This window comes from Aythya fuligula, chromosome 1, assembly GCF_009819795.1.
Source record: "Aythya fuligula isolate bAytFul2 chromosome 1, bAytFul2.pri, whole genome shotgun sequence".
In the NCBI taxonomy this organism is placed as follows: Eukaryota; Metazoa; Chordata; class Aves; order Anseriformes; family Anatidae; genus Aythya; species Aythya fuligula.
This window is the reverse complement of record NC_045559.1, coordinates 175,588,090-175,606,994: the sequence shown is the minus strand read 5'-3', so window position 1 is coordinate 175,606,994 and position 18,905 is coordinate 175,588,090. Positions and strand designations below refer to the sequence as shown.

At 35.8% G+C, this 18,905-nt stretch overlaps 1 protein-coding gene across 8 annotated transcripts in view; it reads right to left on the bottom strand.

The window, feature by feature from the left end:
* Nucleotides 1-18,905, bottom strand: part of DGKH (diacylglycerol kinase eta) — a 156,982-nt gene that overhangs the window by 38,302 nt on the left and 99,775 nt on the right. For 4 of the 8 annotated variants that reach the window (XM_032189987.1, XM_032190012.1, XM_032189962.1 and 1 more), the window contains 9 exons: nucleotides 17,630-17,734; nucleotides 17,180-17,312; nucleotides 9,785-9,891; nucleotides 8,776-8,901; nucleotides 7,487-7,589; nucleotides 5,621-5,783; nucleotides 3,271-3,379; nucleotides 2,836-2,975; nucleotides 716-803 (listed from right to left, as the gene is read on the bottom strand). In XM_032189987.1, coding sequence (XP_032045878.1) covers nucleotides 716-803; nucleotides 2,836-2,975; nucleotides 3,271-3,379; nucleotides 5,621-5,783; nucleotides 7,487-7,589; nucleotides 8,776-8,901; nucleotides 9,785-9,891; nucleotides 17,180-17,312; nucleotides 17,630-17,734 — 1,074 coding nt within the window. The other 4 variants (XM_032189972.1, XM_032189980.1, XM_032189996.1 and 1 more) reach the window with 4 other exon arrangements.

Below are 18,905 nucleotides of genomic sequence, written 5' to 3'. Positions count from 1 at the left end.
ATAACCTCTCTGCCAATTAAAACAGCCTGAATCATTAAATTATTCACGAACCTGCTGATTAATTATTGCTTCTCAAGTACTTTTGAGCTAAAGTTGATACGCGTTAAATTTCTCAGGAATATATTATTTTGTCATTTTAATCAGTCTTTCTATGCCAATTAATTTGATTAAAGCATCTTGCTCTCCCTCAAAATCGAATACTCATCAGATAGTACAAACACAAATCTAGTTTTAAAGATATACTGAGCTTTTCTTTGAGGTCACACATGATTTCAAGTTCTCCAAAAGAACAAAGAGAACATTAGGTGGTATCGCCTGATCTAACTCACTTGTATAAGCTCTCTCTTTCTTACAACAGTTTCTTTCTTTCAGAATAACAATCGCTGCCTTCAAAATGTTTTTCTCAAAGCTTATTCCAAATTCAAGGTAAGTAGAAAACATTTTGCTTTTTCAGTACATGTCTACAGGAAGATTTTCTTTGACTGCTCTGCTGAAGACTCTGTAGCTTTGTTCTTTTTTCACAAATAATACAGAACTAGAAACCCTAATTATTTGATACACATGCAGTGCAGATATGAATTCAATTGAGTTAGCAGATCAGAAAATATCTGTTTCTATTTTTTACACAAGTACGTCAATTATATTTCAAATATTGCCATCCCAACAGCTCAAAATTAACTACACAAAGAAAAAATAATCAAAAGTAAAACTTCACCTGGCATTCCTCTGACTCCTCTTCTGCAGTGACTGAAGGAATAGAAGGCTTTGCTGGTAATTTCAGTTCGTATGACATTATACTCCACCTACAAGGAACATAACAGCTTTTATGTTTCCAGATTATTAGAGTATTATCTTTTCTCCAACATATCAACAAAAAGCAAATTCATTGTCATACCACAGAATAACTTCTTAAACACAAACAAACAAACAAAAACTTACATTTTAGTTATAAGCTAAAAGAATATGGGTGAAATATTTAAAACCAATGACAATTTATTACTTTTATTTTTTGTTAGTGATTTGATAATAAATCTTATTTATGAAGAAATCATGGGACATCCAATGAAGCTAATGGAGAATCCAGGTAAACATTTGCAGTATGAAAGAATTCATGCAAAATAACCATGGAAGTTGAAAGAAAATATATATAGTTCCTGCAGAAAAAGCCCTAACTTATCATCAGCTTTTCATCTCAACTACGGGGTGAAGGCATGAGAACAAAGCAAATGGTGAAGTATTTTCATTGACATATGTACTTTTTCCCCTGGTAAAGGACAGTACTCTACAGCATGGGTAGTATGAAAGTACTTATATCAACATCCTTCTAAGCAGGCTGAAAAAAAAAAAAAAAAGAAATCACTGCAGATGGCCGTCGAAGCTAGTCTACTGCAGTTAGAGCAAAAAAGTATGACACTAAGCACTTTTCAGTACAGAAGAAGACAAGCTTAATCTATGTGTACTCCAGAATGCCTTGGCCAATAATTATTTCTAAAGATAAGTTACAAGCACTTTATTTATTTTGCTGTAAAATGGTCTAATAGCCTGCAGAACTGCTTAAAATAAAAAATTACTTGTTTCTCTATGTAATTAAAAATAAATAAATAAGAAATCATTTGATAAGACTCAAGTTGCTGTAGCGAGGTGGGGGTTGGCCTGTTCTCCCACGTGCCTGGTGACAGGACGAGGGGGAATGGGTTTAAGTTGAGCCAGGGGAGTTTTAGGTTAGATGTTAGGAAGAACTTCTTCACTGAAAGGGTTGTGAGGCACTGGAACAGGCTGCCCAGGGAAGTGGTGGAGTCACCATCCCTGGAAGTCTTCAAAAGACGTTTAGATGTAGAGCTTAGGGATATGGTTTAGTGGAGGGCTGTTAGCGTTAGGTTGGAGGTTGGACTCGATGACCTTGAGGTCTCTTCCAACCTAGGAAATTCTGTGAAGTTTTTTGTAACTAAAATAAGAACACAAATACCCATGCAGGAAACTAACTGAGCAAGATACCAGCACACACGTATGTGCACTCATTCCAAAAGCAGAGCATTACATCTCTGTTAGAATGATACAACCACCAGCTTCTCAGACCCTTTTTAAAATCAGGATTGTTCCTTTGCTTTACAGGTGGAAACAGTCTGCAATTACCATACAAAACCAGGAGCGGGAAGATCACAAATAGAAATAGCAGTACTGGATCAAGCCAAAGATCCACTTAGCCCAGCTTCTTGTCTACAGCTGCTAGTGCCTCAGGCATACTAGAATGAAGAGACATCATGTGAATTGTCCTCACACCCAAGGAAACAAAGTTCAAGTATTTCCAAAATAAAGATGCTACCTTTAATAATGTTTAATATTATGCAAGAAGCATGTAAAACTACCCATAATGGTTTTGAATGGTTATGTGATTTCTTAATGCTTATACCTTCTACTAACGGAGAGTTATGCAGGTTCATCAGCAATTAAAAAAAAAAAAAAAGTCTCCTTCTTTGAGCAAAACAGTTGAGACTCATCAGCCACCCTCCCTCCTAAACTCTTAGTTTCAAACTCTTTGGTTTGAAATGGACAGTGAAGATCTGCCCCAATTGCTATTTCAATGTCCCTCATCTCTGCCCTCATACAGACATGGGTTTTTCAACATGGTCCTGGCAACCTGGATGTCCCTACTTGAGCAGATGACCAGATGGACCAGGAAGACCAGAAGACCTCCAGAGGTCCTTTCTGACCTTACCCATTCTGTGCTTCTGTGATTAAGTTTCTGCCCATTAAGATGAATTTAGACCATCTGAAAACCAAAAAAACGTAATTTGAATCTCATGGTAAGTCAAATATATACACATTTCAGTTTACCTGTCTAACATTTTTGTGCTGGCTCTTTCCAATTTCTCCAAAATCTGTGGAAGTTGCGTATCATCATCACAGGATCCTCCCCAACCAAGGACACGAGCAAGGTCATTTCCAGTACCAAGGGGTAACACTCCTAACTGACACTGAAACACAACACAGGAGCAAATCTACTATTGAAAACTAGAAACAAAAAGTGCAAACTCTTACAAATGTTTGTTATTTCAAGCAACTAATGTCAATCACATAGCTGACTTCTAAAGCTTGTAAATCAAAATGAGTAATCAAGGTAAAACTTACCCTGTTTACTTCCCAGAAATTTTTCATTTAACAGAACTGCTGAGTTTGGTCCGTATAAACACGAGAATGAGTCAGGTTAAGGAAGATTAAGCATACAAAAGTATAGTGAGTATAGTGAAGGAAATAAGTATACACACTTGCCTGTTTGTGCAAGCTGAGTTTATCAATTTCTGACAACACCCAACCCACGCTTCCATCTCCACCACATACAAGAATCCGGAAGTTGTCGAACTTCTGAAATAACCGCAAACTGGAGAGAAAATGTGGCCTGTTAGAATCAGCTATGTTTGTTACCGACAGACCAATTATACTAACGAACAACCATTAAATGAAAATAGGATACATGGCACCTTTATGGTGAGGCTTGTATTGTTCTGAGGTATGTGGATACAACCAACTACTGTAATAAACATATCTGCATCCCATCTATCACTGTATATTCCACTTTTACTGACTTTTCTGATAAATAACATGCAGAGTTTCACTTTTAAAAAATTCCCTTGATATTGTTTTCAGGATTTTATTATTATTATTCAAAGATTTTCTAAGCTTTGAAATGACAACTGCTCTGTGCTTCCTACTTAGGTCAGAAGCACAAGTCACCACCAGGAATTTTTCACAAGAAAAGGTTACGACACGACAACAGGATGTTCTCCACAATACAGGTAAGCTTTTGCCAACTTGTGACTAACAAAATGCAAGGACAGTCTGAGGCAATTATTACACACAAGGTGATGACAACAATGTAAAACAAATAATACCATGTTTCATATTAGATCCTTAAAGCAGTATCCTGCTCTCACTTCCTACAGCTCCTCATTCTATTCTACAATAAACAACACTCGTCACCAGTACAGAAAAGGAGGACAAGAAAGGCAGAACAAGCAGAAAGGTGAGACACAGAGGAAAGGGGAATGAGATATGAAGAAACAGCCAAGAGGGAAAAACAACAGGGGTTTAAACTTAAACTGAATAAGTAAATAATAATAAAGAATTTGAGAGTGTTAACTTTTAAAATAACAAAAATAAATATATTTTTAATGCATGTTATTTTCCAGAATATGCATAACCTCAGAACTGTTTCTAAAAAGCAACATATTAAGATCACAAATTTTTGAAATATTCAGATTTTTCTAAAGAAAATAACGTCACTTGTACACAATAGGTAGATACCTACTCAGAACAAAAGATGCAGATATTTGAGGAAAAAATATAGATTCCAGAATTTCTACTACCCCTGAGAAAAGGGAGAAAGCCCCCTACAAATACACTCTCTCAACTATGTTTATTAGGTCAACTAGAAAAAAGAAGACATCATTCTATCTGATAAATAACTGCTAAGGACCTCTCTTTGGAAACTGATTGAGGAAAATATTTCAAAGCAACCAATCTGACCTATAATAACTGTGCAAATCCAAAGCGAACGTCTTGAATCATACCAATTTCAGATAAAAGTATATGAAACAAGAGAGCTTTCAAACAGGCATATTTTTCAGATTCTCTCTCAAAAATTCTCTCGTTACGACAAGACTTCCTTACTTTTATGTCATTATAATTACATGTACAAAATGTTAGCTGAAAGGGACTTAGATCAATCTCAAATTTAAATCATAATGGATTATAATGAAAAGAATATTACAACTTAGAGTTAATACATTTCTGTAACACAGTACTAACTATAAAAACCCACAGCTGTATTCCCCTATATTTGTATTATTTGCCCACTGCTTTAACTTAATTTTTTTCTTTTACTATGTCTTAATTTTTATAATGCAATCATAATTCTGCATCCATAAGATTACCAAAAATTGTGTTTCCAGTCGATGCTACTGATATTAATAGGCCACTTAACCATAAGGCTACTTATGAGTGGAATTAAGTTAGGCAACAGAAAAATGTACATGAATTTAATCTTCATGAATGTTCAAAGATGATTGGGTTGTGGACACCAATATGCAAATTTCACCTTTCTCTCTCCAACAATCTACTTTTAGATTTCGTAGAATGCCTAATGGTTTTAATTGTGGTCTTCACAGAATCACAGAATCATCTAGGTTGGAAGAGACCTCCAAGATCATCTAATCCAACCTCTGATCTAACACTAACAAGTCCTCCACTAAACCGTCTCACTAAGCTCTACATCTAAACGTCTTTTAAAGACCTCCAGGTCTTACTCCAAATACTGTGAGATGCTCATCTTCATGATCACTCTCATGTGTTGCCTAAATCATATTTTGAACATTGTTCTACAATGAAACAAGTTTAAATATATTCATGATCACCCATTGCAAATGAGTTTTCCTAAAACAAAAATGTTATCCTGCAATCCCTTCCACCACCAGAATTCGTACTAAGACTCTGTTAGCTATTACAAATTTTAAATAGGAAGATATTGGTGACAGAATTATAGCAATGAGGGGACAATACAATACTATACTTTGCACTATATTTCCTTGCAGAAAGGATTGCTCAAGATTTCCAAGGTCATTACCCTAAGTGAGGTCCTCCATTCATTAAATCGAACACCTGAGCTGGATTTAACGACTGTTTGAATCGACGAAGAAACTTTACTCCCTGATTGTCTCCACTCTTTGAGTTAACAAAAACTAAAAGAGGACTGGCACAGGATGGCGGGCATGTGGCTTTCCAGAAACCTGTGAACATAGTTAGAAAGAATGAAATAAATAAGGCTTTCTAATATGAACAACACAAAAAGAAATCATGGGAAAGAGGAAGAAAGGAATGAAAGACAAAAGGAGTACATCTTATCATGCATTACGTAAACACTAAACTGAAAAGTAGCCCTTTAAGGAAAACATAATTCCTCAAAATTTACCAGTTCATTTTTTCTCTCAAGTATTTTCAGTGCCTAGATTTAGTAAAATCCTGAAGACAATAGCTTTATTGTTTTTCTACAGTGAACAAGGTTAGCTTTTTAGAAGACTGCTCAAATCTCTTCTTCACAGATTATCACATAATTACATACAAATTTCAGTTGGAAATGTTTATTTTTTTTTTAATCTGATTTTTCTTTAACCTTACTGGGTTGAACTTGATTATCCAAGTCTGAACTTTCTAAGAATAAGTTATCATACTCAGTTGCTCTTTACATGAGATTTTTTTTCCAGGCTGAAGTTATACTATTGAATATAATAGAATTATTGAACAACAGACCTTCAGTTGTGATCCAAAGCTCATTAACATCAATGAAGGTCTTAACTGATTATAGCAGGCTCTCTGTAAGGCCCTCAGTAAATAGCACTAGTGGACACTGCTGTCAGTAACATTACCACTTCATGGAAGTAGTGCTTTCTCATTAAAACCTGACATCATAGGTATAGGTGTTGACATTTACCTCAGGCAATAATAAAATAACTATGCCATTTTTATTGCCTAGAACAAATAGTAAAGCTACATATAAAAATCGTTTTTAAAGGATGCTACTATAATTTCATATTACAATAATGCATTATTTAAAATAAGGTTTGTTTAATTTGTTCAAGTGTAAGGAAAAATAATTTCACATATGAAACCTTCTTAGCATGAATGATAGATAGCAGCATGATGCTCTGGTCTGAGACCCCAAAGAGCGAGTAAATAGAAAAGACTACATATATACAATATAAACAATGACTTTTATCAGCTTCATACAATAAAAGTCATTAAACTGTTTTAAAGTTGTTGGTCTACATTTGTCATCAACAGGAACTATAAAAAGAAAGCTGTTAGATTTTGTGATAGTCCATATTAATTCCACTCCCTGCCTTCAAATACAGTCTCCCACTGCTCATGTATCTCTACTGTGAGCCACAAAAGAGTATGTCTGAGTTGTAAAGATTTGCTGGGTTTCTTTATCAGTGTGTTGCAGGATTCTTACACTGCTTATACTTAAAAAAAAAAAAAAAAAAAATAGAATAAAAATAAATAAATCAGAGAGACCATATAACCAATTCTGCTCTTTAGCCTGGTAAGACAGCTTTTGGATCTGAGCCATTCAGCTAGCTTACTTTAGCCAGCATTTAGCATAAAGCAAAGTTATCCAGAATTTGAGAGCTCGTTCTGCAAGTGATGCATGTCAGGTAGGCATCAGACCACTTTGTCTAAAGACTCTGATCATTCAGTTGAAAAGTTTCCAAGAGTCATAAATAAAAATGGGGAAAAAAATATCTAGTGGGGTAACTTTCAAAAGCATTTTTAAAATCTTGTTGGTTAAATTACCCTCTAAAAAGCTATATGAAAATTCTACTATTCTCTAAATTTGAAGACTGCATTCGATTTTAGGCTTCTTTAGTTATACAGATATGTCTAGACACTGCAAGTCCAGAGCTACCACTGAACACACTACAATACTACGTACCATCAGAGTCTATACTGTTTAGTGCTGTTGGAGGTATGATCGATACCTTACATTGGCCGAGTGGACATTTACGAGGATACAGATCTTTACAGGCAGTGTGAACCTAAAAAAGAAAGAAAAAATGATTTCCCTACGCTACAGTGGAATTTCTGGATGAAACTATAATTGATACAATATCTGTGTAATAATAACACATAAAACATTTAGGTGTAGATTGAAGAGTGGAACTGCACAAAAACATATGAGCATTCAACCACAGAGGCTGGTTACTTCTTCCACAGGATTTAAGTTTGGAGAACTTCATCTTTGGCTACCCCTATAGCAGGTGTGAACTGTCCTTTCAAGAGAATCACTTACCTCCATCCCCTAGCAAGTCAGGACCAAATTCCCAGCAGCCAGCATCTGTGCTGAGGGGAGAAAGCACCCTGTACATATGCAAGCTACAGCTCTACATTTGCCCAGTGCACATGGATATTCTGGAAGATCTATTGCAGGAAAGCTAGCATAGATATCAAGCTAGACAAACCAGCTAGAGGTATAGCTGGTGTCCCATAAATTGTGTGTTGTATTGGCCTCTTCCATAGTTACTACAAAACCAGACACATGCAGAGTGTGCTGCACTTCACCTACATTTCAAATCACCTGGATTTGAAATTAATCTCTGGAGATGTCAATAACTTTCCACTGCCTATACACAGATTTAGACAATTATATGCCGAAAGCCTCAACAATAAAAAGTCTGCTGGCTTTCCACTTCTATACTCTAGCATATATATGCTAACACATACTCTAGCATTCTTTTTAGATGAGCTAAAAAAAAAAATAAAGAATAAAATATATTTTGGGTAAAGAGCAACTGTACATTACAGAATTTCAATGAGCAACCTACAGACCATACTGAAGAAGAGAACTTCACGAGTCCTGCAGTAATATTTTTAAAGATGAATGCAAATTATCCCTTACAAAAGAGACATGAAAGTTAACATATGATTATCAAGCATATAGAACAGGCAGCAGAACCTTCAGTTATCAGTTAGGAGAAGGCAGAGAAACCACTTTGGATGTCAACACCTTTTAAAGAAAAGCTGCATCTGTGGGTGTATTAAAAATTAAACAAAGCAAGTACGACAGTCATGAGGAACGATGAACGTTAGAGGGACCTGAGTTTGCACAAGCTGCCCACTCCTTCTTAATCCAAAAGCAAGGTTATGAAATGAAAAAGAAAAAAAATGGCAAGGTATAAAGCTGGCAGAATTTTAGGCACTTGGATGTGGGTTCATTGCACCTACCATAGCTTTACACCAAAGGCACTTCCAATCTTGCAGGCGTAAAACACTGCCACAGGTCTTGTCGCAGACTGCACATTTGGCACTGACAGGCAAATTACCCTCTAACCACTGGTGAGGCATAGCTATCTGTGAAGAAGTAGTCACAAAAGTTAAATACTCAGAAATAGAAATTGCAGGCTTTTGTGTCTCAGTTACAGGTGGATTTTAGCTACTTCCCATAGCTCTTCCCTTTCATCAAAAAAGCAGGTGCAGCAAACCAGCACGAGTGACACCAATTCTTGCAAGGCAACTGCTGTCAAGGTAGCCTATGATGCTGTTCACATGCTAGGCAGAAAATGTGACATCTGAAGAAGGGATAGACATCTCACTCAACTATTCATGACACTGTAGTAGTAACTAACCACAAAACAAACAGTTAAATCTAGAGACTCCCTAAAATAAATAAGTACCCATTCACTTAATGCTGAGCACTTAGCACAAACCAATCAAAATAACTAAAACTCAGAATGGGCAGGACAGCAGAGTATATCTGTGGCTTTATGTACCACCTCAGTCATCCACAACTGATATGTCTCATCTCTGTAAGCAGTCCCTAAACAAAGTACAAAGCTTTTCTCAGTGCACTCACCATTATAATTTATAGAGAATAGCTATCGATAAGGAGGACACAAAACAAATTGTCAAAAGAGACCAGTAATGGCATAAAATACCACCTTTGCATAAGAGCAATTAGAAATTCTCGAAGCAGTTCTCCAGCTTCAGAGTTTCTCTGCATGGGGTCTTTAAAATCTTGTACCACAGGGACAATTGAGAGTCCACAGATACTAAACTTTTAAGACAGAAATATACCTTTTTTGTTTTAAATACCGTGTTAATTTTTGAAAAGCATTCAGGAATACATACCATTAACTTCACTGGGTCTCATGACAACATTTCTATGCTTAGCCATTTTTTTTCCATTAAGAAGAAACAGCTGTTGGAAAGTACTGTAAATAACAGTAGTACTTACACCATCTTCATCTTCAATGATATCTTTTCCAATGGAGGCTAATGTAGTCCATTTGCAGTTATTTGTTGCTCTGACAGCACATCTTTTATGTGCTTTAAACTTACACACTGTAATACACACACAAACGTGAACTATGTTATTTGTAGTATTTCAGTGATACATATCTTAGAAAAATAAATATATTCCATAAAACAGCCAAGCACATGTTACTTAGTGTTGCACACAAACTAACTAAAAGAAAATTCACTTTATAATCACTCCAGTTTATAATCACTAAACTGGATTTAGGGGTAACAGATCCTGTATGCAGCCTTTGCAGTTTTTCATACACCCTTTGAAAGAGTTCAACATTTGCAGACCTTCAGGGCTGCAACCTTACAGCTGAGTAATTAGCCAGGCTAAGAGCATCTGCTAGAAAAATGGCTAGAAAATTCAGCAGCTGAGAAATACCCTGTTTTGTTTGCTTAGCTGTAGCCCATCTTAACTGTGTCCTCAGATTCACATCAGTCCCCATATTTCAGGTGCAATGCAGTGTATAATATACCTCTAATATGCCTTTCTGCTTTTGCATTTTCTATTCCTGGAGTGACACAACTCAGATATCTGGTTTAAATTTACAGGATGTAGCAGGAGAGTGTCTTAGAGATGAGTTTTGCTTCAGGAGCTCTGCTTCTTTGGTTAAAGTATCCTGATTCCTTTTACACACTGTACTATGCTGGTTTTCCCAGACGCTGAGAAAGTGAAGGATTAGGTGATGATCTATTTATTCAGGCAACTAGTGGTTACAGTACTTTCCAAGAGGTTACAGTAAGTGAGGAAGAGCCTGACTTCTTACAGGATTATTTATGAAAAATGCACTAATGGTAATAATCAGCTCAGACGTCTAATACTGGCAGACAATCTAATAACTATTTGTATTTTGTTCAATTTAATTAGTATCACTATTTAATTATATCACTCTACACCAAGCAGACTGACGCACACAACTGTGGGTACTTCTCTTATTGGAAGTGCATGAGATCATTCTATTTGGAATGCATTATATAAATTATTTTGGCAAAGATCATTAAAGGTTTATGAGAACTAGCCAGCAGACCAGAAGTGGTAGTCTTTTTTTTCTAACAAATATTTGACAGGAAACTATCAAAAGGTTTGGCCCATCACTTGTCTACCATTAAAAACATTAAGCCATGGTACAAAAGGTCTTGTGAATCATAAATTTCTCATTTTAATTCCACTGATCCATTGCCAGATCAATTTAAAAAGTGAACAGAAACTATGGAAGCAACATTTGACAGCCATTATCTGTATTCTGGGAGATGTGTGACAGTATGCGTTTAGTTCAAAGAAAGAAAAGGAAACAGAAGAAGGAGTATTGCTGCTTTACAGCAACTCCCCTGGTCATTTTAAAAAGCAGTGTTCACTGACTTAAAGTGTGCAAATATCTCATTTTCCTCAACTAACAGGATAGGCTCACATTTTCAAAATAGCTCAGCATCATATTGTCGTGAGTTTGCCAATGCAAGCTGGTTCCACATGTCTAAACTCAGCTGTCAGAGAAGCGCAGAAACAGAAGCTACATTTTCAAATGTGTTGGGCCTTTAGCAGTTTTGCCACTTGAATGTTTTGGAGAAGAGATGCCATCAAATTCAGCCTTGAACTCACAAATGATATGCATTTGTCTTTGCTGTGCAGATCAAAATAGAACACATCAGGGATGAAGGGCGGTAGGAAAATCCAAATGACTAAGGCATGCAAAAATAACAGAATTTTAAAATCTTCTTGAGCTACCCTTCAAATAGGCCTCAGTGCCCTGTATTTACCTTCTGCCCTCTCAGCCACCAAAAGGATGTGAAGACCTGCAGCAAGTCACTTTATGGACAATATTCTGTCAAGAGACAGCTAAAGTTCGCTTTGTGGGCACAATATAATTTAACAAATCTCAAAGCAGACTTTCTGTAAGTCACCCCCTGCAGTCCCAGTATCATCTAACAACAGTTCAAATTATTTTGAGCATTGAACAAACATTACTAGAAACAACACTCTTAAGACATAAATTAAATTTTCCATCAAAACACACCGTGGAACAGAAAAGAGTATAAGGGAAATTTTAAGTCAAACCTCAACCTTAGTTACCACTAGACCCTATTGTCTTTTGTCTCAGATGATATTGGATTCCATTCACAAATTTGTCTTATATCTGAAATCTTTTGGAAATATGTGATGTTGCTAAGCCACTGCTTTGCCAATAAAATTTAAATTATGAGGAAAAAAAAAAAAAAAAACAACAACCAACAGCCAATCCAAATCTAGACTATTTGTAGAACATTATTTTAAATTTTAATTTCCTGTGTAAATGTTTCTAGCTGGAATATAAAGTTGATCTCTCCGAAAGCCAACCAACAGAATGCAACAGAATGACTTAATTAGCAAACAGTTGTCACAGTTACACCAACATCTGCTGTCAGAGAGTGATTGAATCTGCAGCTATTATTATCCATAATGAAGAAAAGTCAACATTGTTGAATGTCATCAAATAAGCTCTTGCATTCAAAACATAGATCTTTGCTATAAAATACTTCTGCCTCAAAGGCCTTTCATTCTATCCACCCATCAATACGACTACACTAAGGATAAGACATTGAGTGTCCCGCCAACCTTACCACTCTAACACCTATTTTTTGAGTACTGTCTTCTGTATTCTTCAAAGAACAAGACACCCAGGCTGTTCTTTAGCAGCTTCAAAGGCCAAATCCAAAGTTTTGAAATTGATCTGACGACCCCTGAGTTTACATTGTCCAGACAGAAGGATTTGTCTTGGGGTATTCCAAGAAACCTGCTGTTTTGTTTCCAAGAATACTATCACACACAGGATCGACAAACCACAGTGAAAATGGAGTGACTTGAATGAAAACAACCTAACCACTCCAATTTGCAGTCTATGCCTATGTTTTATAGGATAAAATTCAGTAGTTTCTTGGTAGCTTTTAGTATTTTCATTCCAGTAACTAAGTTAATTTATACTTCTAAAAATACTAAAAATACTTGCTAAAAATACTTGCATTACAAAGATAAGGACTATAAAATCAAGTTAGTCATGCAACTTTAATTTAGTTTCCATATGCATGTGTGAAATCTTCAGTTACTTGATAATACTCTTTTTGAGAAGAGGACCCTCATTGCCTCATGGTTCTTGATAAGTGGTTCTTGATAAGATGGTTCTTGATAAGTATGCACCTGTGCCGTACTCTGATTCGTAGTAATATTCAACAGGTATTTGCCTCATTTACCAAAAGCTAGCAAAATACTGCTTTTTAGACACAAATATTCATTTCTTCCTGGTCTTTTTTTTTTTTTTTTCTTTTTTAATTATTGTATTCAGCATGAAAATTTTTGAAAAAATGCATCTTTGTTTTCTCTGTACTGGGCAAATATGGGTTTGATTTAATACCCATTTTAACAAAGGGGTAAGTGAAGCATACAGAGATAAAGGACAATGTTGTCCACTAATTTGCGGTATCAAAAAGGTAACAAAGACCTGTTTTTTCAATACTATATATTTTGTATCGTCTCTTCAAAATGCAGCTTTAATTGATTTCTGCAGTTAAAAACACTCAACACTTCTATGATACAGGCCCAGATTATCAATCTAGTTGCCCAGAGAACAAACGAGTAACTATGGATTCGATCAAAAATATGAGTTAAGTGATTTTCCCAGGATTGCAAAGGGGTACAGTGTGATATAAAGTCACAGAATAGTTTTCTATTATAGTCTAAGTCTTTAACTACTAACATCTTTTCTCTTCCAGGTGGCTGCACTCACTATTCATTCTACAGTCTTTGAAAAAAATGTGGCAAAAATCCTGGAGACAATGACTTCCCAACCAGTATATGTGCAATGCCCTGAGCAACGGTTAAGAGGATGAGAGTTTTGTGTGCAAAAAAATGCAGTTGTAATGAAAAAAGATCAAGTGCACAAAGTGCATTTGCTGAGACAATTTAATCCTACTATTTCCTTATTGCTTGACTTTATGATCCTAAACTGTTCTTTCGACATTGTTTTGTCTGTGCAATTCATCACAGTAGAAAGCATCTCATTTAAACTGCAATTTCCATCTTATTAGGAATACTCAGTCATCAAGACTCAGTCATGATAACGAAAACACAACATAGAGAAATACATCTTTGAGAATAATCAAAAAGGCTGCATTCACTGTCAATGACTTGTATAGAAATGCAGTATTAATACAGAGAAATTGAGGCTAAAGAGCTTTGAAAGAGCTTCTGTAGATAGCGATCTGTAGATCTTTAGGATTCTCTGTCTAAATATTCAATACATCTCCATATTTCCTGACAACCTCTTAGACTGATTCCTGAGCATGTAGCAAGCTAAATTCTGAATAAGAGAAATATCTGAGGAGCATAAAGAACAAAAGCCTTACTTTATTCAGCTTGCTTGTGACAATTTCCAAAGCAAGATAAAAATATACAATTTCGCTGTCCTACTAAAGATTGTGGATTAATGTAGGGGAGATCATTCCTTTAGAGTTAGCTAGAGGAAAATCTTCATTTATCAATACCACACACAAAACCCACTTAAAAGTATATTATCTTTTGAGAAGACACAGAAGAAGAAACCAGTGGGAGGAATAGCACTGTACAATTGCATACAATTAACTTTTTTAAAAGTCAAATCCTTTTTGAGCAGTAAAAAGAATGCAGCATGGTTTGATATATATTTATGCCTTCATTGTGACATTTCATATCAATTCTTTGACTTCTAAAGAGATGCAAGTTCACACTATAGTTGTTCCCCTAGCAAAGGCATTAACATGCCCCCTTTTCCAACACTAGCTTTCACAAAACTAACAGAAGTATCCTCAGGGTGCCTGCATTTAATTTGGTCAATCTTTGACAAAGGTTACTGGCAGAGGAGGGGTCCCCCAAAAAAGGCACCAGCTTAGTCCCAAAATAAATGAGGCTTGTCCTATCAGGCTAAAAAACCAATTCTGTAGTACTATTGGAGACCAGCAGGTCTAAGAGAATAAAATATTACAGGAGTAATCTTCTAAAATATCGTGAGCTGCAGAATATCAGCAAAGGGATTTATTTTTATTTTTGCCTACAGCTAGCAGTCCAGAATCAGACCACAAAGAGTACAAAGGCTCTAAGCTACTTTGAAGATAACTTGGTGTGCCAGTAACCCAAACCACTGAAAGGAGGAAGAGTTCCAATATCTCCTGAGAAGAAGCTTCTCATGCTTCTTAATACATGAGATAATAGAGAAGCTTGGGATCAACGACCACACAAATAATTGAATTTAGTATAGATATAAATGGATTCCCTGAGTAAAGCAGCACTGGAGGCTTCAGATGTCAGGCATGAATATTTAAACATTTTTTTTAAAGCTGCAGTGAGAAAAAGTAGAACAGAACACGTCTGGGGAATGTGAAGACTCCATACCTACACTACATCATCTCTTTAAACAGTATACATTGCTAACTCGGGATAAGTCAAAAAATAAATGGTAAAATGCATTAGAAGTGCAGATGACAGAAGCAAGTAAATACGAGCCCAGTCACATCAGAATTTCAAAGAAAGAACTTGTATTAAACCAATGTACACTTTTTGCATGAAGATATTAAGGATGATTACCATGTCTTTTTACAGAATGGGGGACAAAGTAAGAGTATTTCAGTACAAAAGTCAACCTGCAGCTGGTTTAGATTAGACGCATAATTGAAGTGCTTCTTTTATTTTAAAAAAAATAACGAGGGAAAAAAAATACATATAAACTAGTAGCTAAAGAGTAAGAGGAGGTAAACTTCTTTACAGGTAAATGAATATTATATCTACATTTAAACCAATCTAGATCATATATATTTATGAAACCGAGACAGAGGAAGCTAATCCAGTCTACCATTAATACTCATTTGTAAAAAAAAAATAAAATGGTGAAAGATCAATTGGCACAAGAAATGTGGATAAAAGTAGCATTAGTTTGTAATAAATTATGCAGGAAGTTGACAAAGTCCAAATCTGGAAATTAAAGAAAGTACCTTCACGTAAATTTAACACCAACTCCTTGGAAATAAAAACCGTACTTAGAAGCACTGCAACCATACATACCTAGAAGGAAAAGAGCTTTTCCTCTCCTTTACCTGACCAAATATAACTGTATTTGCACAAAGATGCAATACAAGTGCATTTTAGTTAAGCACACGGCACTTCCATCTGTGAGTATCAGGCATTGAAAATACCGTGTCCAAGTGACTTATACACAGTGGAAAACATACACCAGGGAAGTTGGATGTAAATAGGCTACCTTAATTTCTATGAAATGGGTTTGCCCTGTTCCTTAACTGTTAGGAACTGTTAGTTCCTTAACTGTTAGTACTGTTAGTTACTTTTAAGCAAGGGTAATACAGGACGATCAGTTAAGGCCTCTTTTGCAGGACTTCTTGAATACACATTATCATACACAGACTTTCAGTATTATAACAGCATTGATAAGAGAAATGCATTTGCAGTCGGGTAACGTATCCAGAACTGAAATCTTGAATGGTGTCAGTAAGTAACTCTTATCTGGACAGTTAGCTATTTTGTAATTAAATATTTCCTACTTAAGCAATAAAGTGACACTTGTCTCTAAATTTCTTATACATCATAAGGTCACAATAACATTTTTCTTCTTTATTCTAACACAAGCAGGCTTGTCACTGCTTTTTTTACAGAACTCACACTAGAAAATATATAAACTTTGTCACATTTATCACAAATATTTATTTGCAAAAGATCATTTCTCTAGATTTTCTCTAGATCATTTCTCAGCTAAATGCTGAAGTTTTACCTATGTCTCCTTTTTGTTTCTGATGGATTTCATCTGTTTTACCATCCAAATGCAAAGGCATTTAAATCCTCATTCCCTCAATGAATGACAGAATCTTTAAAGCAAGAAAACTCTCCGCAGCATGGAACAAAGTGTTAATAATCTTTATATACTTGGGAGAGAAACTATCAGTATGACTTCTTTTTTTCTGAGGAATGCCGATTCTGCAAACACGTAAGACTATTTTGTTATGCATCTGCATTTTTCAAGTACATATCAAAGAAATCCTTGCAAGCCCTCCACTCAGGCAAGCACATTCCAAACTGGTAGCTGCCTCAGAATGAAACATTTTTACTGAACTGAGTTAGAAAAAGGCACCCAGAGCACGAAGAGGGTGAGCCATATCATTAGCACTCACTCTCTCCAAGAGAAAGCCACTCACATGAACAGATTTCTCCCTTCAGGCTTTTTTCCTTACCCATTATTTTCAGAATCATTACTTGCCTAAAACTGTCAGTAATTTATACATGGCATTATAAACAGGGGGAAGAAAGCGTTTATTTTACCTTCACAAGACAGGCCATGGGAAGTGACTCCAGAGAGGCTCTCTCTACACACGTTACAGAAGGTAGGTCGGGCATGGGAGCAGGCGTACCAGTTATGCATCCCTGAGAAATGTTCCACATTAAACTGTGCGGTCTAGTAAAGGAGAAGTTAAGACAAATTTGCAAGTACAGAACACAGCTACGGTGACTGAAATTACCTATGGTTCCACATTACAGGGGACAGTGCAATGTTCACGAAAAGCATTTTCAAAAGGATACTCAGCTTGCTTTCCCTCCAAGCTACTAAACAAAAGTAACATAAAAAGCCTTCATTCTGCTCTTAACATGAAGCTTCATTCTGGTATCAAATACACTTTTCACACTAAAAAGGGTGGACTGCTCTAGTTCTGTGTCCTGTAGCTTGATCTGTTTGAGCTAGAACAGGTTGCACCAACAGGGTTATCAACTTACCTCATAGTGTTCCCTGGACTGTACGGACTTCAAAGAGCTTATCCAGTCCTCCATTTCTTTCCTGTTCTCAGCACACAATATTAGCCTCCTGAATGGAGTGATTATCTGGAAAAGATTTGCACTCTGATGATTCCAAATAGTAAAGCTCATGATAGAGTACAGTACTTAATGTAAACTGTGAGATGAAGCAAAAGGAAGTAACATCCTAGACCACAACTTATTCAATGCTTAAAAGTAACATTTTCTTTAATACCCTACCAACAATGAAAAAGTTTGCTTTTCCTTCTGCAGTTCCCAAGATTCAAATTGGGCTTCAATACAGTTTTTTACAATGTAAATTGATTATGCCTCCTTCATGGCTCTTTGTTGATGCACTAAGGCTTAAATACTCAAGCAAAAAGCACTGAAACAAGTAAAAGAAATGTCCTAGAAATTACTAATTTGCTAAGATTGCAGTCCTAGTTCATAACAGCATTATAGCAACTGCAAGATCCATTCAAATTACTACAGACAAAAAAAACAAACAAACAAACAAAAACCCTCAAAGTCTTAAAAACAATAACACAAGCTTTCACCATATTTCTCTAACTTATATATTGACATTACATTTACAGAGTATTACACATATATACATTAAACCCGAACTTTCTGTATAAGGTCTCGGTCTAGGAACACATACAAATCTTTATAGGAAGACATGGAAAACAAAAGCTTACAACAGCTGAAATCAAATCCTACAGTCCTACTAGAGCAGTTGAATGAATTCCTGAAGCAAGTTGATGCTGTGGAGTTCTCAGTGGTCTGGATTTAGATTCTAGAAATCTGAAAATGCTTTACCTAGGAGGTTCAGAGAGTAGAAGCTGTTTCCCCCTTTCCCTCACTAGTAGAAAAATAATTAAAATAACAGTAAAGCACCAGAAACTATCATCTAACTCCCACTGAAATTATTTTGAGCAATGCACTAAAATAGATGAAGCAGTTACTTTCACAGCAAAGGATTTAAAACAAAATAACTACAAGAAATTAAAGGGAAGTTATTTGTGTTATTTTCTTGGAGGAAGTCTGAAAAAAATAAAATAAAATCTCTACCACTCATATATAAATCCATTGCATTGCATGTACCACCCACACCTGCTTATTGCTTAAATAAAACAAAGAAAGGACCAAGAAAGGACCACCAAAAAACATCAGCTCTGAATATTTTTAAATGCTACAGGCTAGATATTAAAACATTTGCACAATATTAGCAAGCACTTATCTACATCTGCATTTACTT